The following is a 27228-nucleotide window of genomic DNA, read 5'->3' on the forward strand; positions in this document are numbered from 1 at the left end:
TCAATGTCTTTTTTAAAAGGCATCTTTTTAAAGATGTCTTTTTAATGTTCACTCCTGGCATCTTTTTAACATCCTCACAGGTTTCAAAATGAAAGCTGCAATGGACTCTGCTTTGGAGGCAGACACTTTACCACATGAGCTTCATAGCTACTTGAGGTACTTAAAAATAAATACAACAAATGCAAAATACATTAAAACAAGTTAGGAAATAGGAAAGTAGGCTAAAATAGAATATGTCTAAAAGATTGAAGACTAGAAAATAAAAGTGATAGTGCAGTTCAAAGCCTTGAAATTAGAAAAAGTGTGTTCTTAGCTAACGCTAGACTTTATAACCTGTGTAATTGCAGCCCATTTGAATTTATTTTTAAATACGTTTTATTTTGATAATACAGAAACCGAAAGTAGTTTTTGTTAGCTCCGTGAGATTCACGAAAATGAAGAGCACCATTAACGGTGATGTTACCTGTTGGTTCGCCTTTTTTGTTGTCATGTTTCTTGGGTTGCTGTGGCTGTGAGAAGGAGGTATTTTGAGTATGCTGAAGATTTGTTTTCTGAAGATTGCCACTGGGGGATAACTGCCGTTGATTGAGCAGGCCAAAGTGGTCAGTATTACTCTGTATTTTTATTGGTGTTAGCTACCGTGTTAATGCTATTTCTGTAATCATCATAATATCTGATGTTGTTTTTTATTTGTCTAATTGAACTTCTAGTTCTACGGTGTTAATAAACATCAGTGAAGGAAAATGGAGTCTCGCTTCAAATCAATGGGCGGCATAGTAGAACACTTCTGCATCGGTGAAGACTCCGAGCGGATGAAGACGGACTAGCTGCAGGCCACGTGCGGTAAAGGGAAGTGCCACATCGTGAACTGTTCGTGTGAATACAAGGGACAAGCGAATAAGGCTACGCAAGCAAGCACCTGGAAGAGAACGTCTTGAGAGTAGCATAAGTACTTGTTAGCTGCCATTAAGTTTCTATCACGCAGACATTTCATTTGTATTTTCCTTAAAGCAGCAGTGGACATTTTTCCTGCAATTGATTATCTAGTAAGAATCAAAGAAGCTAAGTAGATAAGTAAATTCACCATTCTCCCAGTTGAATCCAAGATGGTTTAAGTCAATATCAAAGTATTGGTCATACAACTGAGTTTTTGTATTTAGTCTGAGAATTTCACCTTGTTAATTGCTGTTTTATTACTCGTTAATCAAAGCGTGCTATTTTGATGTTGTCGTGTTTGATGTGCATTTGCAAGGGGTTAAGCTAAAGTAATCAAAGAGCATTACATTTACCTTTCATTTCATTTTCAACATAACATTTCTTTTCTCTTTTGCACACATCAGAGAACAGAATACATTTTATTTAAATTTCAACACATTTAATATGTCACACACAAAGGAAAGTACTGCTCTGCGAACTGAAGAGGTCATCCATGAAGACCATCAAGAAGGAAAAATTGCAGAGCAGACCACCCTATCACAGCAAGCTGATGCTGATGAGCAAGTTGAAGACACAGTGCAGGACACACAATCTCAGGTTGGTGCTGATGACACACAACTGCCTCCTGGAATTAGGAAAAGTGGACGCTCACGAAAGCTCACTGAAAGAGGAAAGGCTCTATTAGATGACAAATTGAAAAATCTTAATGGGAATTTTGTAAAGATGTACAGAAGATGGAAGTATCACATCAATGGCTTAAAACGGTCCATTAAGAACAATGATACTGTTGATCTGATTGATGAGATTGTTAATGCAATCAACACCATCCAAGTTGACGTTGACAATACTTACCTCGAAATAAGAGCCATTTCAAGTCCTGAACCTGACATTCGGAGAATGAACGACACATGCCAGGCATTCACTAAAATTGCGAATATAAAGGCTCAACACTTTCGCAGTGGTGATGATTCAGAAGGCATATCCTGGCCTGATGCTAAGTCAGTGTTTGACAGTACAGTGTCTAGTGTCTCCTCAGCTCGAACCGCTAGGTCAAAGGCTTCTTCCAAAGTATCCAGACACTCTTCCATCCTGTCCCTGAATGCAAAACAAGCAGCAGCTGAAGTTGTGGCTACACAAGAGGTGATTAAGATAACAAATGCACAACATCAACAAAGGGAAGAGATTCAAAGACTTGAGGTGGAAGAACAAATCCTTAAGGCTGAAAGAGAAGCTAAAGAAAGGGAAATTGAAGCAGAGAGCGCTAAAAAAAGAGCTCAGTTCATAGCAGAAAGTGCTGATAGAAAAATGAAGCTAGAAGAGAAAAGAAGAGAAGTAGAACGGCTAGAAGAACTTAAAGGGCATGTTGCAGCACAAGCGAGATTGCAAGTTTATTCAGAATCTCTCAACCCACCACTTGCACTTAACCCTTTAAGTGATCCATTCTTTCCCCCTCATCAAGCACCAGTTCCCCAAGCTCTTCCTGTGCAACAAGCCAAGCTAAGTCAAGTCATCACCCCAACTGCACTTCCGCTCATGCAACAAGCCCTGTCCACTCAAGTTCCTGCCACTCAAGCCTTTTCGACCTCTCGTGAAGCTTCCAACGACCTTGTGAGAACCCTGGCTGAAGCAATCACAGCTAATCGAGTTCCAATCCCAGAACCTGAGGTCTTTCAAGGGGATCCTCTCAAGTACAATGATTGGAAACTTTCCTTCTGTACTCTGATTGATCGCAAGAACCTTCCAACTCAAGAGAAGCTCTTCTTTCTACGCAAGTATGTTGGTGGCTCAGCCAAAAGAGCGATTGAAGGCCACTTCCTCGTAGGAACAGAAACAGCTTATCATGCTGCCTGGAACATTCTTGAAGACAGATTTGGTAATCCATTCATAGTTGCCAAGTCATATCGCGACAAGATACACACATGGCATAAAATTGGCCCCAAAGACAGTGAAAAACTTCGTGAGTTCGTCGATTTTCTAAGCAGTGTGGAATCAGCTATGCCATATGTTCAAGGTCTACAGACTCTTAACGACTGCATGGAAAACCAAAGAATTACTGTTAAGCTACCGGATTGGTTGAGTTCACGTTGGAATAGAGAAGCTACGATGTATCAAGATGGACACAAAATGTTCCCTGACTTCAGATACTTCGTGAGATTTCTCAACATGGAGGCTCGAATTGCATGTAACCCCATCACATCATTATGTGCAGTGAAGCCAACTGACCAAGAAAGATCAAAGCCAACAGAACGAGAACAGTTAAAGCATCAAAGAAATCAAAACTTTAGTGCTAAGACTTTCACCACTAACACGAGTGAGAAGGCAAGCATCATATGCATTTTTTGCAAGAAGAAAGGCCACACTCTCCACAGGTGTCGCAAGATTATGGAAAAACCAGTTGAAGAAAGAGTTAAGTTTGTGCAACTGGAGAAGTTATGTTTTGGCTGCCTTAAGATCGGCCATAACTCCAAAGCTTGTACATCCAGGAGTGTGTGTGACTCATGTGGAAAACGCCACCCCACATGCTTGCATCAAGAACGTGGGAAGAAAGACCAAGAACAAGGGGTAAAAAACAAACAAGAAAGGTCAAATGAAAACAAAGGAGACAAGAACCAACAGTCTGAAGCTATAGAAACACAGCAAGCTACCTCTAACCGAGTTGTTCAAGGGAAGAGCAGCACTCATACTTCATCTATTGTTCCAGTCTATGTCTCCACGACAACAGAACCAGACAAGGAAGTTCTAGTGTATGCTTTACTTGATAGTCAGAGCGACACAACCTTCATCCTGAAGGATGCAGCTGAAACATTAACCATTAAGAAAGAGCCAGTAAAACTTAAAGTGTCCACAATAACATCAAAAACAAAGGTGGTGAATAGCCAAAAGGTGCAAGGGCTACAGGTGAGAGGCATCAGCTCTGACACCAAAATCAAACTCCCAACAACCTACACGAGAGATTACATACCAGCAAACAGATCCCATATACCCACAAGCGCAACTGCAAAGTCATGGCCTCACATAGAGCATTTGGCACATGAAATGTCTCCTGAGCTCGACTGTGAGGTAGGATTGTTAATCGGCTATAATTGTCCCCAAGCCTTACTTCCCAGAGATGTCATCATGGGTAATGAAAACCAGCCATATGCACAAAGATCTCTGTTGGGTTGGAGCATTATTGGCTACAGCAACACTGGTGTGGATCATGATCATGAGGATGAAATTGGTGTCAGCCACCGTGTCGTCGTAAAGAGAGTTCTGCCAACCATTAAGCCCTCCTCTGAGCTCAAGTCTGAGGTCCATTTTGTTTATAGAACTCAAGTCAAAGAAATGATCACTCCGGCAGATATACTCAAGGTCTTCGAGTCAGATTTTACTGAGAAGTTCAGTGAAGAAGTTCTAATATCACAAGAAGATATTAAGTTCTTGGCAAAGCTGAAAGAAGGCATCAAGCGAAAGCCAAATGGGCACTACGAAATGCCATTGCCTTTCAAGGAAGAGAGACCAAGTCTGCCAAACAACAAAGTGTGTGCAGAACATCGACTCAGATGTCTGGAGAGAAGGCTTAAGAAAGACGATCAATATCACCAGGATTATGTGGCTTTTATGGAGGACATAATAGCAAGAGATGAGGCTGAAAGGGTTCCAGAGTCAGAACTAACTAATCAGACTACATGATATATCCCTCACCATGGGGTTTACCACCCCCAAAAGCCAGGAAAGATTCGTGTGGTATTTGATTGTTCAGCTAAGTTTCAGAACACATCACTGAATGAGCATCTACTCACTGGACCAGACCTTTCAAATACCCTTGTAGGGGTCTTGTGTCGATTTCGCAAAGGACAAGTAGCCATCATGTGTGATGTGGAGTGGATGTTCCATCAATTTCACGTTGCACCAAGGGACCAAGACTACCTCAGATTTCTGTGGTGGGATAGAGGCAATATGGAAGCTCCACCATCAGTGTTCCGCATGAAGGTTCACTTGTTCGGTGCTGCATCGTCACCTGGATGCGCGAACTTTGGGCTCAAACACCTGGCTGTAGAAGGAGAAGGCAAGTTTAGTGAAGCTACAGTGAGGTTTATACAGCGCAACCTTTATGTTGACGATGGACTAACAAGTCTGGACAGTGAAACAGAAGCTATCCAGCTTGTTAGAGAGGCAAGAGACCTCTTCAACACAGGTAAGCTCCACCTACACAAATTCATTACCAACAACAAGACTGTGCTTGCCACAATCCCGAAGCAAGACTGTGCTGAAGGTGCGGCTGACCTGGACATGGCCTTGGGAGAACACAAGATGGAACGGGCTCTCGGGATCCAATGGTGCATTAGCTCAGATAAGTTCCAGTTCAGAGTAAAGGTAAAGGAGCACCCTTTCACCAGAAGAGGCATACTGTCAACAGTGGCCTCAATTTTTGATCCTCTTGGATTTGTGGCACCTGTCATCTTGAAAGGCAAACAGATTCTACAAAGGATGTGCCAAGACAAGGTAGGATGGGATGAGCCACTTCCTGACGACCTCAAGCCACGTTGGGAAGCATGGCTCCAAGACCTCCATAATCTGGCTTCGGTAGAGATACCACGGCACTACATACCATTGACAGCCAAGGAAGTTCAGCAGTATGAACTTCACCATTTTTCCGATGCTAGTGTCTCTGGCTATGGAATGTGTTCTTACCTCAGGGCTGTTTCGAAGTCTGGAGAAGTCCACTGTGCTCTTGTTATGGGGAAGGCAAGGGTTGCACCGACGAAGGTAACAACAATTCCAAGGCTGGAACTCTCAGCGGCGGTAGTAGCCACAAGGACAAGTGATCTGCTAAAGAGAGAAATGGAGATAGGAGATCTACAGGAATACTTTTGGACCGATTCCAAGGTTGTCCTTGGTTACATTAATAATGATGAAAGGCGATTTCATGTATTCGTAGCCAACCGAATCCAGCAGATCAAATCAAGCACAGAACCAAGTCAGTGGCAATATGTTGCTTCTGAAAATAACCCAGCTGACCATGCCTCTCGCGGACTCACCTCAAAGGAGCTTGTAGAGTCTAACTGGTTCACAGGACCTAGTTTTTTGAAGCTAAGGGACATCCCTAAGGAAAAAGAGATTAAGGTGGGAGAACTCAAGGAGGATGACCCAGAAATCAAAAGAGCTCAGGTTCATACAACAGAGGCAAAGGAGGAGAGGTCTCTACCAGACCGACTTCAGAAGTTTTCAGACTGGAAGAGAGCTGTACGGGCCATAGCAAGACTTAAGCGTCTTGCAAAGGAGGTGCAAGGTCTTAAGACAAGATCCAATGAAGCTACAACGCTTGAAGAAAGAAATGATGCTGAACAGTTCATAATTCATGTAGTTCAAGAAGAAGTGTTCAGTGATGAAATAAAGTCTCTCATACAGAGGAAAGAGGTGCAGAAGAGCAAGTCCTCTGAGCTGCATAAGTTGAACGCATTCATGGATAGCCAAGATATCTTAAGGGTGGGAGGTAGACTGACACAAGCAACACTCCATCCTCATGTCAAGCACCCAGCTATCCTCCCCAAAGGACATCATGTTTCTCGACTACTGATCAAGTACTACCATGAAAAGGTTAAGCATCAGGGTCGTGGAATGACCATCAATGAACTACGCTCCAATGGGATTTGGATCCTGGGGTGTAGTAGTGAAGTGTCATCATTCATCTTCAAGTGCATTAAATGCAGAAAATTTAGAAAGTGTAATCAAGAACAAAAAATGGCCGACCTTCCACCAGAGAGGATGGAAGCTACTCCTCCATTTACCTATAGTGGTATGGACTGCTTTGGACCATTTCATGTTAAAGATGGAAGGAAAGAACTAAAAAGATATGGGCTTCTGTTCACCTGCATGTGTTCACGAGCCATCCACATTGAGGTATTAGATGACCTTTCTACTGATGCCTTCCTCAATGCGTTGCGCTGCTTTATTGCCATAAGGGGCAATGTAAGTCAACTACAAAGTGATCAAGGAACGAACTTTCTGGAGGCACGCAATGAGTTCCAGGAATTAATGAAAGGAATAGAGCAAGAATGTGTGAAAGAGCTTGGATGCAACTTTGTCATGAACCCACCTGCTTCCAGTCACATGGGCGGCGTCTGGGAGAGGCAGATAAGGACTGTGAGAAGTGTCCTCACATCCATCCTAGACCAGTCTGCTGGAAGATTAGACAGCTCTTCATTAAGAACCTTCCTGTATGAAGTGATGGCGATCGTGAATAGTCGACCATTGACTACAGAACATCTCAATGATCCATTAGGACCAGAACCCCTAACTCCAAACCACATATTGACAATGAAATCGTCGATCATCGCACCACCACCTGGAGAGTTTGTAAGAGAGGATCTCTATCTTCAGAAAAGATGGAAGAGAGTTCAGTTCTTGTCCAATGAATTTTGGACCAGGTGGAGGAAGGAGTACTTGCTGAATCTGCAACAGAGAAGTAAGTGGAATAAGGACAGGAGAAACACTAAAGTGAATGACATTGTCCTGTTGCAAGACGATGGCACACCAAGAAATCAGTGGAAGCTGGCGAAGGTAGTTGAAGTCTTCCAAGGAGCTGACGGAAGAGTCAGAAAACTCAAACTGTTGCTTAGTGACACAACACTAGACAGTAAAGGCACACGCACAACTAAGCCAGTTTGCTTAGAAAGGCCCATACACAAAACAGTACTATTGCTCGAGGCTGAATAATGTCTTACAAGGTTCTGTAAATAATGTCAATTTTCATTGTGAATCACACATTGTGTGATGGTGGGAGTGTAATTGCAGCCCATTTGAATTTATTTTGAAATACGTTTTATTTTGATAATACAGAAACCGGAAGTAGTTTGTGTTAGCTCCGTGAGATTCACGAAAATGAAGAGCACCATTAACGGTGATGTTACCTGTTGGTTCGCCTTTTTTGTTGTCATGTTTCTTGGGTTGCTGTGGCTGTGAGAAGGAGGTATTTTGAGTATGCTGAAGATTTGTTTTCTGAAGATTGCCACTGGGGGATAACTGCCGTTGATTGAGCAGGCCAAAGTGGTCAGTATTACTCTGTATTTTTATTGGTGTTAGCTACCGTGTTAATGCTATTTCTGTAATCATCATAATATCTGATGTTGTTTTTTATTTGTCTAATTGAACTTCTAGTTCTACGGTGTTAATAAACATCAGTGAAGGAAAATGGAGTCTCGCTTCAAATCAATGGGCGGCATAACCTGTATGTATTTTGTTGAATTGAGCTTCTTTTACTGGGTAGTCTGTTGCTTCCCGGTTAGCTTCCTCAAACTAGCTTAGCTCATTGCTCCTTTGCCTTTCACCGCAGTCAACACAGCCTCGATAAACAAGTGTTACGATGGCCTGTGCTGACTGTTCTGCAGTAACTGATAGGGTAGAGTCGTAGCTAGCGTCGTCAGCCGCTAGCGTCGTCAGCCACTGTTTACTGTTTAACTGGGGCCAGAGCTTCCGACATAGAGGCTAAGCTTAGGGTGCTGGTATCACGCAGGGATAAACAGGGAACTCAGGCACAGTACCACAAGCTATAGCAACATTGTAATTCATGCTGGCGCCAACAATATTTGTCAGAAGCAGTCTGAGATTAGAAAAGATAGCCTAGCCAGGACTTTTCAGGCTGCAAGAAAGATGTGTTGGCATCGATTAATTGGCTCTGGTCCCTTACCCCAGCGTGATAATGATGAGACATACAGTGGGCTTACAGCAATGAACTGCTGGTTGGCGCGTCACTGTAGGGAGCAGGGATACAGGTTCGTGGATAACTGGCCCTCTTTCTGGGGTCGCCCCCACCTGCTGAGAGCAGACGGCCTTCATCCTACTGGAGTCGGCGCTGCTGTTTTGTCTAGCAATATAGACAGGTGTTTGAAGCGGGTTTGACACAAGGGATGTAACACTCAGCAGGTCGCAGGTCTCTAGTATGGAGGACCAAACCTGACATAAGTATAAATAAATAAATAAATAAATAAATGCATAAATGCATAAATAAATACATAAATAAATAAATAAATGTATAAATAAATAAATGCATAAATAAATACATGCATAAATAAATAAATAAAAGTATAAATAAAAGAATAAATGCTTTTTATTTATTTATACATTTCTGTTCACCTACATTTATTTATTTATGTATTTCTGTTCACCCACATTTATTCATTTCTGTATTTCTGTATTTCTGTTCACCTACATATATTTATTTCTGTATTTCTGTGTCCATATGCAAATGAGGAGGTAGGAGGTCCTAACCTCAGTCAAGAGCATGATTGGTCAAATCGGAGAGCCAGACAAAAGCAAACGATTCCTGATCTCAAGCCTCGCTCTCTGTAACGTTGTAAAACAGCTCCAGTTAGCTTAACGGCCTCGACCAGTGTGACAGGTTAACTGGCGTTCATTTTAACTTGCGAGGGTCCCAGATTTGCTGGTGGTGTGGTTTGAGAATCCTGTCTGGAAAGCCATGTCCGCTAACCAGGAAAAACATTCTGCTCATCGCTCCAAGTCATGTATACGTGTATTCGTTTTGACGTGGCTTGAACACTTCTATCCACACGGAGAAGCCGGGGCTGCGACTTGCAAACCACTGCTAGACGAGCGCTACAGAGCACAAATCGTCCAAAAGTGCATGTTGTCGGTCTCATGTCTTTGTCGTGAATCTCTGTACTCTTAAACAACTCATGTGTGGAACAGTATTAAGCATTTGTTCACGCCGAGCGGCTCGAGAGCGGCGTGGACACCGCTGTTAGCAGTTAGCTGCTAGTTAGCTTTTAGCTGCTCACTGTAGCGCTAAGAGCGTAGCGTCCAGGTTAACTGTTGACACATGTTACCACCGAGAGTGAGATAGATGTCTGGGCTTTCCTATGAACCATTGTCGCTACTGGTGTTTGTATCACAGGTTGATCTGGACGTCTCACGATTTGCCACAGCTGATTGACCTCACGCTGAGCTCGGGCTGGATGTCAACGTACTCTGCAGACTGTTTGACCGGCAGGCTGTATGACAGTGTACAGTTTTCACACCGACTTAGCTTCAGCTTAATAACGATGTATGCGGCTCGGAACGATGGCTTTAAGCGACCATTTGAACAGTGCGGAATGAAAAATACACGATGGTAACCGGTGGCACAAGGTAGCCTGGACGCTGCGCTACAGCGAGCAGCTCACAGCTAAGATAAGAGCTAAAAGGGGTCTCCACTCCGCTCTCGAGCCGCTCGGCGTGAACAAATGCCTCAGCCTGTTCCACCCATGAGTTATTTGAGAGTACAGACATTCACGACAAAGATATGAGACCGACAACATGCACTTTTGGACGATTTGTGCTCTGTAGCGCTCGTCTAAAATACACATATACATGACTTGGAGCGATGAGCAGAATGTGTTTCCTGGTTAGCGGACATGGCTGAGGACCCCTCTCTCTCCAGACGGGATTCTCAAACCACACCACCAGCACACCTGGGACCCTCGCAAGTTAAAATGAACGCCAGTCAAATTCATAACTAAACCAGAGCTACATGAACAAATGTCAACAACTGTTGCTAACAGTTAGCTGAGCGGGCTTGCTGGTAGCCAGCAACATCAGCGCTGCTAGTAAGGCAGAAGTAGTAGACCCTCATCGAGCACACTCCTGCAACCAATCATGCTCTTGACTGAGGTTAGGACCTCCTACCTCCTCATTTACATATGGACACAGAAATACAGAAATAAATATATGTAGGTGAACAGAAATACAGAAATACAGAAATAAATAAATGTAGGTGAACAGAAATACAGAAATAAATAAATGTAGGTGAACAGAAATGTATAAATAAATAAAAAGCATTTATTCTTTTATTTATACTTTTATTTATTTATTTATACATTTATTTCAGCATTTATTTATTTATTCATTTATTTATGCATGTATTTATTTATGCATTTATTTATTGGTACATTTATTTCAGCATTTATTTATTTATTTATGTATTTATTTATGCATTTATGCATTTATTTATTTATTTATTTATATTTATGTCAGGTTTGGTCCTCCATACTAGAGAGCCTGCTAGTGTTATTGTTCGTGCTGGTATGGAGTCCACTAGCCTAGTTAACTTGGTTGGTCAGGGACATAGTGCAGAGTACCAGACTGATAGCTTAGTTCACAACATTGAGACTGTCACCTTCCCTTACCACTTTTTCATTGAATCCTCTAAATGTGTAAATCATAATAATCTAATCTTGATCTCCACCTCTGACAGTGGAGAAATGTCTCAGCAAGCACCTTACACAATCTTACATAATAAAATATCGAAGCTATTTACTACTGCATACCGGCATCCCTACCTGCAAGGCAGCCAAAACCTACTACTACTAAAAGGTACCTTGTTCCAATTCCTAAATTATCTACCATAAACTCCACCGAACGGCTGGTCATTGGAAACTGCTCCAATGATCTTAAAACCCTCAAATTTGGCTTCATTAATTTTAGATCACTGTCAACCAAAGCCTTACTGATTAATGATTTGATCACTGAGCATAAGCTGGACATGATTGGCTTATGTGAAACATGGCTGAAACCTAATACTTTTCTTCCATTAAATGAAGCCTCTCCTCCTGACTGTAACTACGCCCATGTTGCTTGGGTCTCTAAAGAGGGGGGAGGTGTTGCTCTAATTTACAAATCTATTTTAAGCTTAAACTCCAACCAGGATATTAAATTTACTTCATTTGAGGCTCTGGTTTTAAAACCATCCTTATCAAACAGTAGCTAGTAGCTTGTTGTACTGTACAAACCTCCAGGGCCTTACTCCCAATTCCTAGAAGAATTTGGTGAATTTATTGCAGATCTTGTGACCCGCTCAGATAAAATCCTAATTATTGGGGATTTCAATATCCACTTAAATAAGCCCTCTGACCCTCTAGGGAAAGCTTTTCTTAAAACGTCTTGATATTTCCAACTTTATTAAACTTGTCCATGAACCCACTCATTCCAGTGGTAACACTCTGGATCTGATAATTTCCCATGTACTAGATGTGTCAACCCTGAACGTCGCTTCCGTCTCCTCTGCTGTGTCGGACCACTCTCTCATTACATTTGAAACGTCATTAGCCTGTCCCTATGTCAGTGACACAAATGTTTTTACTTCTCGTCATATCAGCCCGGCAATCATAACGACGCTCAGTGATAAAGTGCCTGGGGTGCTGGCTCCCTTTGCGACTGTGACAAAACATGTGGAAAGCCTCACAAATGAAGTGAACTCTATACTTGTTTCGCTCCTCGATTCTGTGGCACCGGTCTCTACCAAGACAAGACGACCAAAGAAACCTACTCCCTGGTTTACTGATGAAACCCGAGATCTGAAGCAGGCCTGCAGGAAAATGGAACGAGCATGGCGTAAATCTAAATTGGACGTTTTTTATCTTGCTTGGCGTTATAGTGTACTAAACTATAGGTGTGCTCTAAATACTGCTAGAACAGCATATTTCTCGGGCCTAATAAACAATAATAAACACAATCCTAGATTTCTGTTCAACACCGTGGCTAAACTTACTCAAAAACCACAAGTCGGTGAGCTGTGCACCCTTTAACGCAAATTATTTCTTAGATTTCTTTTGCAATAAAAATTGATGAGATCAGAATCAAAATTAACTCATCATCTCTGGCTTCCTCGTCAAAGTTTGTTAAAAAATATTCTGCTGCGGATTCTCAGTTAGTCTCAGCTCTAAACACTTTTAAAAATACCTCCCTTAAGATATAAAATTGTCTCATCCTCAAAACCAACTACTTGCGTTCTGGACCCCTTTCCGGCAAAACTGTTTCAAGAATTATGGCCAGCACTGGGACCTACAATGTTATATATTGTTAACTCATCACTCATGACTGGTGTTGTTCATTCTAGTTTTAAGTCTGCTGTGGTTAAGCCTCTACCTAAGAAACCACACCTCGGCCCAGGATCACTAAATAACTATCGACCAGTATCTCTAACCTTTGTTTTTTGTTTTCTGTTCCCACAAGCTGCAAGCTGTGTCACTCTCTACACTCTATACCTTCCTCCTCCTTCTCATCCTCCTCCTCCTCTTCTCTCTCCTCCTTCTCTCCACAATCTACCGTTTCCGGGCTCATGCTGCCTTGAAATTCTGACGGATCTTGATCATCACACCCTGGGTTCTGCTGGATCATTGCTCTCCTCTGCTTCACTATCTCCTCATATCTATATTTCTGTAAATCTTGATGCCTCTCTCTGTCTATTACTAATTATCTTGTGTGGCCTGCCCTCTTCCAGGTCACCATGGTGGACAGGAGGTTGTCAGGCTCGGGCACCCCTTGGTGATGCCTCATCCAGCTCAGTCGTCTCCTGGATCCACTCACTTAACATATAACTTGTATCAGACTTTCTGTTAATGTAACTTGTAAACTTTGATTTGTTGCTCTTTTCTGTACATGCGACATCTATTGCATGTCTGTCCGTCCTGGAAGAGGGATCCCTCCTCTGTGGCTCTTCCTGAGGTTTCTTCCATTGTTTTTTTTTACCCCTGTTTTTCCATCAACATGTGAAGTTTTTCCTCACTCGAATCAAGGGTCTAAGGACAGAGGATGTTGTTTACTGTACAGAGTGTAAAGCCCATTGAGGCAATGTGATTGTGATTTTGGGCTATATAAATAAAATTGATTTGATTTGATTTGATTTGATTTGAATTGCTTCCTTGAAAAGCAGTGGCAAACAGACATGTCTTCAGCCTTGATATATAAAGAGGTGATAGTTAGAGCAGTTTCAGGGAGTTTGTTCCAGATATGTGGCTCATAATGAGTCAACGCTGCTTCTTCATGTTTAGTTTTGACTCTAGGGACTGAGAGCAGAGCAGTACCTGGCAACCTCAGAGGTCTGGATGGTTCATAACATAGCAGCAGATCAGAAATGTATTTTTACCCGAAACCAATGAGTTATTTATAAACCAACAGCAAGATTTTTAAATCCATTCTTTAACTGACAGGAAGCCAGCGTAAAGATCTAAGAACTGGAGTGATGAAATCTACTTTTTGGTTCTTGTTAGGACTCGAGCAGCAGCGTTCTGAATCAGCTGCAACTTTCTGATGGCTTTTTTAGAAAGTCCTGTAAAGACACCGTTACAGTAGCTGAGACTTCTGAAGATAGATGCATGGACAAGTTTTCCAAATCCTGCCGAGACATTATTCCTTTTATCCTGGATATATTCTTAAGGTGATTGTAGGCTGACTTTGTAATTGTCTTAGTGTAGCTGCTGAAATTCAGGTCTGAGTCCATGATTACATCGAGGTTTCTGGCTTGGTTTGTAGTTTTCAATATTACAGATTGAAGCTGATATTTTGTTGTTTTCCATTGTCTGATCTATAGGATATATGTAAATGTTTAACAGTAGAGGCCCCAGAATGGAGCCATGGGGTACTCCACTTGTTATGTGCATCCCATTTTCATATGGGCCTATAATTATTCATGACTGATTAGTCTATATTGTTCTTCAGGAGTGGTTTAATGACTGCTGTTTTCATGGCTTGGGGGAAAGACGCCTGAGAGAAGAGACATGTTGACAATCTGTAGCAGATCTGGAGTCACGCAGTCTGAAACTTTTTAAAATAACACTGATGGCAATAAATTAAGGTAGCAGCAGGAAGTTTTTCAAATGCTGTGTTATGTCTTGCAGGTTTTTGTCATTGATTGGATCAAATTGTGTACTGGTATGAGCGTTGGTTTTAGATGGACACCCAAACCCTAACCCACGTACTGTAATTGATACGGTGGCACTGACCACTTGTCTAACTTTATGAATTTTGGCAGTGAAGAAGGATGCAAATTAATTTGCAAATTCATTACACACCCTGGCAGATAGATGTTCACAGGCTACTAGAACAGGAGGGTTTGTTACAGTAGCAGACTTGTCACATGCACTATTATTGTTTTTGGTAAAAAATCTCTGAGAAGGATTGCCTTGACTTTTTCACTTCTAAATGATGTAAAGTCTATTTTTTTTAAATGTAGAAATTAACCTGGAGATTTCTTTTTCACTACCTGCGCTCTGCTTTTTAACATTCATTTTTTTCTATTTTGACCAGCGTGGGATTTGTCCAAGGAGATTTTTTCTTACCAGATATCACCTTCATTTTAGGGGTGCAATGGCATCAATGACATTTGGGGCTCTATCTTGCACTAAGCGCAATTGACTTTGTACACTGGTGCTTGTGTAATTCCTATTTTACATTCGGCGCACATTGGAATTTTCCCTCCACAGACGCACGTCCTTAAATTAGGGAATGAATTTGCGCTCCCGGGGGCGGTTCAGCGAAAAGAGGAGGCGTGTTCCGGCGCAAACGTTAACTGGTGCTATTTTGCTGTTTCAGAAAACACTTCTGCAACAGACCAGGAAAAACCTAGTCTAGGGCGCATGCTTGGCCATGATGTAGTGTGTGCTCAACCTGAATACACTTTGCTTCTCTCATCTACAAGGAAGCAGTTCCCGTTTTTGCAAACCATACAAAAAAAAGTTGAAAAGATTTAAACAGAAGAACAAATTCTTTTTCCCTCTGATATGCGACGCGCCCGCTGTAGCCGTGAGAGTCCGGGAGTGGCAATGCGCGATGTGCTCCTAGTGGAGCGGGTGAACGGAGATGGAGTTGGGGGAGGAGGAGGAAGGGGCACAACAGGAGCAGGTGGTGCGTTTGGAGACTTGAGGCGATGCGCCTGAGAGGACGCAGCAACATTGCCACCCGGTCAAGGCGGGCATTAATACCTTGCTGCAATGTGGTCCGGTCTGACAATGCTGGCACGGCGTGTAGTGGGTCTGGATCCTCTGCACCTTGGTGTTTGCGCTGCTCCCTCATCAGCTGGCCGTTGCGCATTGCTCGGCCCGTACGCACTGCTCCCGAGGCCCGGTGCGATGTCATGGGGATGCCAGCGATAGAAACAATTTCCTCCCACGCCCGTTTAACCAAAGCTAATTTGGATGGGTTTCTCCCATCCCCATACAAGGCCACTTCTCGGTCTTTTACAGCCCTGACGAGAACGTCCGTCTCCTCGGCTGTGAACCGCTCCTGGCGTACGCCTGGCAAATTCGCCATTATAATAGCAATCCGCCATGGAACAAGCGCGCCTGCTTTTAAAGGGAATGTGAGATGACCCTCTGATTGGTTTATTTCACGTTAAGCCCAAACCACACCTATGAATAATGTAGCTACTTCAGACCCACCCATTTTAGATTTGCGTCGGGCGCAAGAGTCATTTATCTCGCCGGCATGATAGCAACAGCGCCTGAGATCTGCCCACAAAGCTACTTGCGTTTTGCGTTTGATACGTGCGTTTCAGATCATTAAGATAGAGCCCTTGTAGTTTTAGAAGTGAAATGATTGCAAGGTCATTGACAGAGAACCTGGAAAAGGGAAGTGTGGAAAGCCTCAATTAATATGTCAGTTGTGTTTTCAGTGATGTAGCCTTTGGAGACAACCTCGATTTGAACATTTGTGTACACAGATACAGTATATCACTCTCAAAGGAAACACAGTAATGATCAGTGAGAGCAACATCAGATGCCAGAACCTTAACAATGTTCAAACCTTTGGAGTCAACCAAGTTCTGGATGTGGCCCTTGTGTGTGTGGGCTGCGTCACATGTTGAGTGAGTCCAAAGTTATCAAGGACACAACACAGTTCTTTAGTCCTTCTGTCATCTGGTTTGTCACCAACAATTAACACACAATCAAAGTTAATACAGGTAAGAGACAGTAACTCAACGAATTCATCGAAAAAATCTGTACAGTATTAAGTTGGCTTGTAGATGTTTAGAAATATAGCCAGCCACATATTCAAAAGAACATTTCCAGAAAACATCTGCTTGCATTTGAGTTATACCTTAAACAGAATACTTACACCTCCACTTTTTTATGCATTCTAGTCTCACTCACAAGTGTGGAGGGCTTGATTCAATGTGAACAGCTGCACTGTGATCTTGGTCTAACCAAGTTTCAGTTAAAAACATAAAATTAAGATTGTGTTTGATGATAAAATCATGTATTAGAAAATATTTTCCAGCTAGAGTTAAAACCAACTGTGCAATTTTTTGTGACAGTTTTTGAGGAGGCTACCTGCCTCCAAGGGGCCCTGGCTTTAATGGAGAGAAAACATTAATAATATCAACTTCGTAGCCTGTACCCGGCAGGTATCAGTTAGATATAGAAAGAAATGTAGCTTTCCTGCATGTCCACAAACATCCAAAAAGGGTCCTAGCTCGACATTAAAGGCAGGAATACACTGACCAACTGTTGGACGTCTGAAGCGTTCGGGGAGACTCGGACGAGGTCGTGAACAAATCTGTTTGGTGTGTTCAGCTGCCTTGGAAGCTTTCGGAGGCAAGCGGACGTTGTCAGCTTCGATTACACATGCGAAGTTTGAGAAGGTTGGCAAGCCTGTCAACCCTCCCGTTTTCCCCAGGAAATTCCATTATTTTAATCATCTGTTCCGCCGTCTTCCCGTTTACATATTTTCCCTTAAATCTCCCGTGTTTCCCCTCTGGCCCAGCAGGTGGCTTGAAGACCCTTCCTGCTTGTAGGAGGGGTGGTGGTGGGGATGGTTGCACCTCTCTCTCTCTCTCTCTGTGGCTGTGTTGCGCACGGACTCCAGCACCTCTGGATCGGCAGCAGATGTGCCAAGAGCAGGCGCATGTCGCTGCTGTGTTGACACAACACACTGTGCCGTCGTGATGATCTGCTTTATTCATTCATTTATTTATTCATTTGCGGCCGAGCGGCCGCATCGTCAGGCAGCCATTGTGGCATTTGCCAACATTGCCTTATGGTCAGTCCGTCACTGGCTTGAACTGTTAGTGCTGCACTTTACACGTAAAAAAAGTTGTGTGAGAAGTTTTTTATTAATCATATTTTATATATGTTGTTTATTTGAGAATGTTTTATTCATTCTAAGCTTATTTTATATATTTTGTTTATTTGAGAATAATTTATTGAACTTATTAGGCAGCACTATACAACAGTATTCTATTTTTTATTTTATATTAATATTTGTATAATGGTAAAATAATTACATTTGACTAAAACGTGTAAATTTGGTTTAGAAAAATTCATAATATACAACAAGCAAATTTATGTTTTGCATTTTGTTCCCATACTGTACCGAAAATGAATCAAAACCGAGACCTTAAAACCGAGGTACGTATGTAACCGTGATTTTTGTGTATCGTTACACCCCCAATTAGTAAATGTCTTGTACACTTTTCTAAAAATGTAAGGGGTCATGGCCCATGACGTGGGCAGTCCCACCACCCACAGATGATTCCCAGAGAAGGTGGGGGTGTTTAGTATGCAGCTGTTTTTGTCTGAAATAGTTAAGTTTCATTTTGATTGAAAGTAAAGATAGTTGTATGCATAAAGCTCTCGTCGAGCGTCTTTTTTATGCACAACACTAGTGCCCCCCGCTTATTGCATCTCACGCAGAGCGTACACGCTACTGTGGAGTTGTCAGCACGTCGAAGTAGTGTGTTCAATGCAGCTTTTCTGCCGAACGGGTCAGACGAGAGCCAACGGAGTGGACGGATAAAGGCAGTTGGCTATTGGTTTGAGTCTGGGCAGTGTGTGGGCCCTAAGACATTTTACCTGTTTTGCACATAAACAGACATCCAAAAGAGGTCCCAGTCAGACATTCAAATATTTAACTTAGTGTGCAACTTACTGTGCATCCATCGGTGTCCAAAAGGGTCCTAAGCGAGACCTTCAGATATTTTACCTGCGTTGTGCGTCCACAGACATCCGAGAGGGGTCTTAGTCCAACATTCGGATACTAAACCCACCTGAATGTCCACAGACGTCCAAGAGGTTCTATCTTCAGACATTTTAATACATCACCGATGTTGCATGTCCACAGATGTCCAAGAGGGGCCCTAAGCCCATATTGCATGTCCACATCCACAACAGGTACAAATCAGACATTCAGATACCAAACCTGTTTTGACATCCATAGAGGTCCCACAAGTTCCCTATAAAATACAATGACAATTCATCAGTGTTTGATGTACACTATGGAGGACCAAACCTGACATAAGTATAAATAAATAAATAAATAAATAAATAAATGCTGAAATACATAAGTAAATGTATAAATAAATAAATGCATAAATAAATAAATGCATAAATAAATGAATAAATAAATAATTGCTGAAATAAATGTATAAATAAATAAATAAAAGTATAAATACAAGAATAAATGCTTTTTATTTATTTCTACATTTCTGTTCACCTACATTTATTTATTTCTGTATTTCTGTTCACCTACATATATTTATTTCTGTATTTCTGTGTCCATATGTAAATGAGGAGGTGGGGCTCCTAACCTCAGTCAAGAGCATGATTGGTCAAATCGGAGAGCCAGACAAAAGCAAACGATTCCTGATCTCAAGCCTCGCTCTCTGTAACGTTGTAAAACAGCTCCAGTTAGCTTAATGGCCTTGACCAGTGTGACAGGTTAACTGGCGTTCATTTTAACTTGCGCGGGTCCCAGATGTGCTGGTGGTGTGGTTTGAGAATCCTGTCTGGAGAGCCATGTCCGCTAACCAGGAAAAACATTCTGCTCATCGCTCCAAGTCATGTATATGTGTATTCGTTTTGACGTGGCTTGAACACTTCTATCCACACAGAGAAGCCGGGGCTGCGACTTGCAAACCACTGCTAGACGAGCGCTACAGAGCACAAATCGTCCAAAAGTACATGTTGTCGGTCTCATATCTTTGTTGTGAATCTCTGTACTCTCAAACAACTCATGTGTGGAACAGTATTAAGCATTTGTTCACGCCGAGCGGCTCGAGAGCGGCGTGGACACCGCTGTTCAGTAGCGCCGAGATCGAAAAGTGGCTAAAGGTATGTCGATTGCTGCTTAATGGCATATACCGATCCCTAGAATGGCATACCGATCCCCAGACTGACATACAGATTCTCGGAGTGGTATATACCGATCCCCAGACTGACATACAGATTCTCGGAGTGGTATGCTGCTATTATGCCGCTGTTATTCCACCGACACATGACGGTATGTGCCGCTTGAGATTGTTACGGCGCTAAGAGACTGTTGGATGGGTACCGCTCCCTAATGAATATGCAAATGTAATGCCACTGGGCTGGTTTGACAGGTACAGCCGTAAACATATACTTTTTTTTTTTTTTTTTTTGTCTTTATTGACAATGCTAACTTAACACTTTACCGCAAGTAATGTTATGTTGTTGGATTGTAGGCATATAGACAGTCATTACACGTGGGACTCTTACGATATGATAGAAAAGCAATATGTCTAAATGTCCGCCTATAAACTACTTAAAGCTAATGAAAGCGCTAAGCTTAGCTAACATGGCTAATATTAGCCCAGTTGTTTATAAGTCATATAAGTTGTTTATTTATCAAATTTAATTGTTAATGTCTGTTGCTAAGCAGAAAATTGCTGTTAAGCAGAGAGAATCAAACTGATCAAGCTAGTTCTAACATTACAAGGGACATTTTTTCCCCCTGTACCTGTGTTTATATGATGTTTTTTTTTTCAAGTTAAGAAAACATATGTAATCTGAGTTTAAACAGTAAAAACAATTAAGATTCAGACAAAATTAAGATGATATCTGGTGTTTATAGAGGGAACTTGACAAGAGGAGAAAAGAGACAATGACTTTTAACAGAGGAAATTCGACATGTCACCAACAGAAAACAAACTTCAGTTCATCAAAAACCAAGGGGAATATGCTCTATGATGTATAGCTGGCTGACGTACAGTAGAAGGAGGGATGCTTTCATCTGTAAAATCTATTTAAACTACTCAAACACACACACACACACAGTATGCTCACATGCAGACACTTGAGTGATGGAAATCTCTTCTCTCTTTATTGGCCTGATCCTGTCTCTGAGTTTGTGTGAGTTGAACTCAGGTCTGAAACAAAGCACTTGGCTTACAGAGGAAAGGTCTGGTGCTGGGGTCAGCAGTGAGACCTCATCTGTGAAATGTAAACTCCAGGGTACCATTCGTCTACCAGTATTCTCAATGGATGGTGACTACGTTATTGGTGGTGTTTTTGCCATTCACCATTACAAGCACACACCGGTGCATAATTACACAGTCATTCCTGAGCCACTAAAATGCACAGGGAGGTTAGTAAGAGGGCAGAGTGTTGGATAACATGATGTTATGCTATATGGCGTTAGAAATGTTTTGCTTTGTATGATGTTTTAAAGCTTTTGTATGAAATTTAAAATGTTTGGAAATGTATGTTTCATTACCTGAATAAGAAAAAAATTATACTATTTTCAAATTACCATATTGACTATTTTTGTGCATTATGGACAGATATCTGTTCCTGTGTTTGATTTGTGCTAGTCACTAGTTGATGCAATGCAGCCATCAGTGATAATTCCCATGAACAGCAGTTCTGCTTCACTGTGTCTTATCTGTTAAAAATGTGTCTTAATCACATGTAGATTTGAACAATGAACTCTTTCTGTGTGCAGCATTGACTCTCGTGAACTGCGCTTCTCCCGTGCAATGGTCTTTGCTATCGAGGAGATTAACAACAGCACAGAGCTGCTTCCAGGGATCAAACTTGGTTATCAGATCCACGACTCATGCACCACAGTGCCTGTGGCGATGCATGTGACATTCCAGCTTTCAAATGGCCTGGACCCGGTGTTTAACACTGGTGACAATTGCTCGCAAGCTGGTATGGTGATGGCTATTGTCGGTGAGTCTGAGTCCACGTTATCCATCAGCATGTCACGTGTCATCGGCCCCTTCAACATTCCTCAAGTAAATATCATGAGTTTATTTTAAACAATTTCGTCAGTATTGGCAAGTTCTTTTTTTTCTTTCTGTCCTGTAAATGTATTACAATGCTGAATTTCTTTAGGTGAGCTACTTTGCCACTTGTGCATGCCTGTCTGATAAGCAGCAGTACCCAAGTTTCTTCAGAACAATCCCCAGTGACCAGTTCCAGACTGAAGCACTTGCCAAGCTGATAAAACATTTTGGCTGGACATGGATAGGTGCTGTCCGGTCAGATTCAGACTATGGCAATAATGGCATGGCCTCCTTCCTGGATGCAGCACGCAAGGAGGGGATCTGTGTGGAATACTCTGAATCTTTACACCGGACCCACCCACGTAGCAGAATACAGAGAGTAGCTGACGTTATCCGCAGGTTTCTAAATCACTGTGTGTGCTTTTGTTGCCTGTGTTGTCACTGACTATGTGCACACAAAACCACAAAAAACATGTAATGTTCAAACATAAGAGTGGAAACAATTTGATTATCTTAGTGGCAAATTGGGAATGTAGGTCCACATTTCTTCATGATGAGACCAATACCCTATATTCAACACAAAAAATAATAATTTAATCTCTCATGTTTATTATTTTATTAATCAGGCAGCGTAACTCTAATTTTTCTATATCTTAAGAATCTTTATGAAGTTATGGTATAACATAATATTTACTATAATGTCCCTGCAGGTCGACTGCTGTGGTTATTGTGGCTTTTACAGCCTCTGCAGAATTAACACTCCTGCTGGGAGAGCTGTCGCTCAAGCCTTCTCCACCTCGCCAGTGGATAGGCAGTGAATCATGGGTAACAAACCGAGACATGCTGAAGTTTAATTTCTGTGCTGGAGCCATTGGATTTGGCATTCAGAAATCTGTCATCCCAGGTCTCAGAGAATACTTGCTAGATCTGTCTCCAACTAAAGTGGCTGCTTCTCCAGTGCTCACTGAGTTCTGGGAGGATGCATTCAACTGCAGGCTGGGAAAAAGTGAGAAAGTTGTACATTCCTGACATTCATAGTTGGGTCCATGTGGTTGGGTTTAAATATTTGGGTATTGATAGTCTCTTTGAGGGGGCCTCTTGTTTTAAAATGGCAGCAGCTGCTTTAAGATGAAACATCAGCTTCTGAGAGGGAAATCTATTGATTGTCCTTTATAAATGTGACTAATAGAGGTCCTACCTTCTTATATAGATTTATTAGAACAAATATTGATACACAATACACAATCTTAATAATAATGCACCACAATGGCCTTTGTGCTCTTAGTACTGTATTGTATTTTCGTTTATTTTATCTTATTTTCTAAAACTTATGGGGAGATGTGTCTGTTGTCTATTCAGATGACCGTAATATTCTTCTATTTCTATTTTGACGTTTGTAGAATAACCTTGCTAGAACAACAGCAGTTTTAATTACAATTCCATTTGAGCAGTAGTACATGAGTTTCTACAAGGCATGTTCTGCAGTTGAAATAAGTGAAAAAGAAAGCAAAAAAGAACAATACACACACAAGAAAGAATAATATCACATTCTCTGAGATACTTTATTTGCACACAACAGCTGAAGTCAGTCTGTAAGTAATTCAAAATTTGGGGAAATGTTTTGCCTTTAAAACTTCACATCATACTGATTACTGATCCATGGTAATTGCACTTGGTAAAAATCACCTCCAACACAGCATGAATCAGAAAAGTGAGGAAAGTAGATGAAAGCATGTCTGCAAAATTTTACGTAAAATAAGCATTTCTCATAAATAAATCCGAAAAATATAGATATGTGTGTTTTAAGGCGTTGTTGGCAGTTTAAATAAATAATAAATAGAAATCATAAATTAAATATAATCATAGCAAACTTGTGCATATTGTCATAAGGTGCAACATATAAAAACATGGTCTCCTTCCTTTGTGTGCTTTTAGATGTAGCCAAAGATGAAACTGTGTGTGATGGAACTGAAGACATGCAGACGCTACAGAGCCCGTACACTGACACATCTCAGCTCCGAGCCACTAACATGGTTTACAAGGCTGTTTATGCAATAGCACATGCCATTCATAATGGAGTGTGTGAGGACACAAATTCTACAGCTCACTGTGACAAATTCACTAGGATGGAGTCTAAACAGGTCAATGAAAGTGATTACATGAACATAATGTCATGTTACCACGATAATGTAGTTCATAAAATGTAGGTTAATGTGTTCCCTTCTCTACCTCCTTGTCTCACTTTACTTATCCTCACAGGTTCTTACCCAGCTCAAGAAAGTGAATTTTTCCAAAAATGGTTATGACATGTCATTTGATGTCAATGGGGATCCTGTGGCCATATACGAGCTGGTTAACTGGCAACAACGTGAGCATGGCAGCATAGAAATGGTGACAGTAGGGCTTTATGATGCATCACTGCCGGAGGGCCAGGAGTTCCGCATCAGCAGGAATCTCACTTGGATGGATGGTGGCACACATGTAAGGAGCACAACCGCAATAAACTATATAACTACTATATTAGAATTTCAAATTTGGTTATCTAAAAGAGTACAACATTTACCTTGACACTGGAAAATGCAGATTGGTCACTCCAGGGTTTGGGAAGGAGAGTCTACGAAGATGGATCCTCCTTTAGGCCAGAGACAAAGCCTGAAATGCCTCTGAAGGTCAGGTTGGTGAGAGGTGAAGTGGAACCACTCTGGAGGTCTTATCAAGGTCTGGTGATGGGTCAGCACAGGTTGCCAATGAGGGCTCAGGGAGTTTTGGTTTGCTGTTAAGAGGGGTGGTGAATAGGGGCTTTGGAGAAGGTGGCAGCTGTACCTCTTAAACGGAATCAGGAACGGGTGTTGGCCAGGTTACCAACTGGAAATCAGGAGCACAAGTTGGCTGGACTGCCAATGGGGAAACAGGAATAGGGGTCAGCCAGAAAACAAACGGGGAACCAGCAGCAGACATCAGCCGAACTGATGACTGGGAACCAGCAGCAAAAGACTCAGGAATTAAGCAGATGTCATATTCAGACTCAGGAACAGTCTTTGGACCTGATGTGTCAACCAAAACAGGAGCAGGAGAGTGTTGTCTGGCATGGGAACAGGAGAGGTGTCGACAGGAACGGACAAATGTCGATTGATACTGGGCAGTCAGGGTTCAGGGTCACTAGGTAGTAGAGGCTCAGTGATGATGGGCAGCCAGGGCACAGGCTTCTGGGTAGCTGGGACTCAAGCTCACTGGGCAGCAGGGCCTTCACAGTGCAGGGCAGTTGTGAGGACGATGAGCTGGGCAGCAGAGAGGCTGAAAGTTGGCAGGAGTCCCGTTTCTTTCTGAAGGGCTTCCCAGACAGTTGCTCCAGGGCAGTATGAGTAAGGGAACTATCTGGATCTGTGCTAGCCGGAGGTAAGCTGACTGAAAGCTAACAGACAGGAAACTGACAGGCTGTAGGTTACGATGCTGCAGGTTAGCAGACTGTGAAGCAAATGAGGCTGCAGTGACTGGCTGTTTTGGCCAGCATGCTTGTGGCCGCCACGGTGCAAATTAGCTGACTGAAGGCTTGCATACTTCATACAATCTTTTTATTCAAGGACCTGCACAGAACACTAGAATATGTGTGAATTTGTTTGTATTTATGTGCCAGGTGCCTGTGTCAGTGTGCAGTGAAAGCTGTCCTCCAGGAACTCGTAAAGTGCTTCAGAAAGGAAAACCCATATGCTGTTATGACTGTATACCTTGTCCTGAAGGAGAGATTAGCAATAGTACAGGTATGTTTTTCTTTTTTCTTTTATTTTACTTTTTTAGGGCATGTCTACGACATCAACTTTATTATTGCTAAAAGCTTTCCTTTTCATTTCAGATTCCCCCGATTGTTTCCCATGCCCCAAGAAGTTCTGGCCTAATACAGAGAGAGACACTTGTTTCCCCAAGCCTGTAGAGTTTCTTTCCTTTGACGAGGTCCTGGGAATCATCCTGGCTGCATTCTCAGTTGCTGGTGCCTGTCTTGCCATTTCAACAGCTGCTATCTTCTTTTGTCACAGAACATCTCCTATTGTCAGGGCCAACAACTCTGAGCTGAGCTTCCTGCTGCTCTTCTCCCTGACACTATGTTTCTTATGTTCATTAACTTTCATTGGAGCACCCTCTGATTGGTCCTGCAAGCTGCGACACACAGCATTTGGGATCACTTTCGTCCTCTGCATCTCTTGTGTTCTTGGGAAAACTATAGTCGTGTTAATGGCCTTCAAAGCTACACTCCCAGGTAGTAATGTCATGAAGTGGTTCGGCCCTCTACAGCAAAGGATGACTGTAGTATCATTCACATTTATTCAAGTTTTAATATGTACAATTTGGCTGTGTCTCAGTCCTCCTTTTCGATTGGAAAACCTAACTATATATAAGGAGAGAATCATCCTAGAGTGTGCATTAGGATCCGCTATTGGGTTTTGGGCTGTGCTTGGGTATATAGGCCTACTGGCTCTTTTTTGCTTAGTGTTAGCTGTTCTGGCTCGGAAACTTCCTGATAATTTTAATGAAGCCAAGTTGATCACCTTCAGTATGCTGATATTTTGTGCAGTCTGGATCACTTTTATCCCAGCATATGTCAGCTCTCCTGGGAAGTTTACTGTGGCTGTGGAGATATTTGCAATTTTGGCATCCAGTTTTGGACTGATACTGTGTATATTTGCTCCAAAGTGTTACATCATATTGTTTAAGCCAGAGAAGAACACCAAGAAACATTTAATGAACAAAAATTAATACTAGGACATCTGAGGTTTGGAAACATTTAATATTTAACATTCAGTAAAGAGCTGACCTATTTAAGTGATGGCCTGTCCCACCTGTCCCAAGAAAAACATCAAATAAACGTCCTTATCAAACTTTCAAAAGATGTCCACTGAAGAGACAATGGAAAAATGGAAAGAGTGAACATTTTTGCAGCATCTTTTTTAGATACCCATTAAAAGTTCAATATTGACCTCCAGGTAACTTTCTTATATCGTTCAAAATGAAACATTTTGCAACTTCTTTTTTTAGACGTTTTTTTAACGTTCACTCAGGGAATCCTGACATCCTTACAGGGTTCAAAATGAAAGCTGCAATGGATTCAGCTTCGGGGTCAGGCGCTTTACCATGTGAGCTGTATAGTAAGTTTCTTTAATCTATTCTTCATCGTAATAATCTATGAAGAGTAATGACTGAAGCCTAAGTGCTTAACTGTCCTTTTCGCTATAATGTCATTATTTATCTTAATTTAAACACCTATTTTAGTTTAAAATAATGGCAAAAAGATTGCTTCAGATGTTGAGCCTGCATTAGTAGACGTCCAAAACTTCTTCTGGATAGACGTCAAGATATTTAGCTTGCTTGCATGTCCACAAACATCCAAAAAGGGTCCTATCTTGACGGTAGGATATTTAACCTTTTTTGCACGTAAACAGACACCAAAAAGGGGTCCCAGTCAGACGTTCAAGTATTGAACCCATTCTGCACATAGTTGTCCAAAGGGATCCCAAGCCAGAAGT

The 27228-nt window shown here is 41.9% G+C and overlaps 1 protein-coding gene across 1 annotated transcript; it reads left to right on the forward strand.

The window, feature by feature from the left end:
- Window positions 1-20962: 20962 nt before the first annotated feature.
- On the forward strand, window positions 20963-26461 carry LOC115571099 (extracellular calcium-sensing receptor-like). Its single transcript, XM_030400169.1, has 8 exons — window positions 20963-21069; window positions 21427-21721; window positions 21822-22111; window positions 22423-22718; window positions 23648-23853; window positions 23972-24193; window positions 25347-25470; window positions 25563-26461. Exons 1-8 carry the CDS (start codon window positions 20963-20965, stop codon window positions 26459-26461), a joined length of 2439 nt encoding a protein of 812 aa, XP_030256029.1.
- Window positions 26462-27228: the final 767 nt, after the last annotated feature.

The sequence above is a fragment of the Sparus aurata genome, chromosome 2 (assembly GCF_900880675.1).
Source record: "Sparus aurata chromosome 2, fSpaAur1.1, whole genome shotgun sequence".
Classification (NCBI taxonomy): Eukaryota; Metazoa; Chordata; class Actinopteri; order Spariformes; family Sparidae; genus Sparus; species Sparus aurata.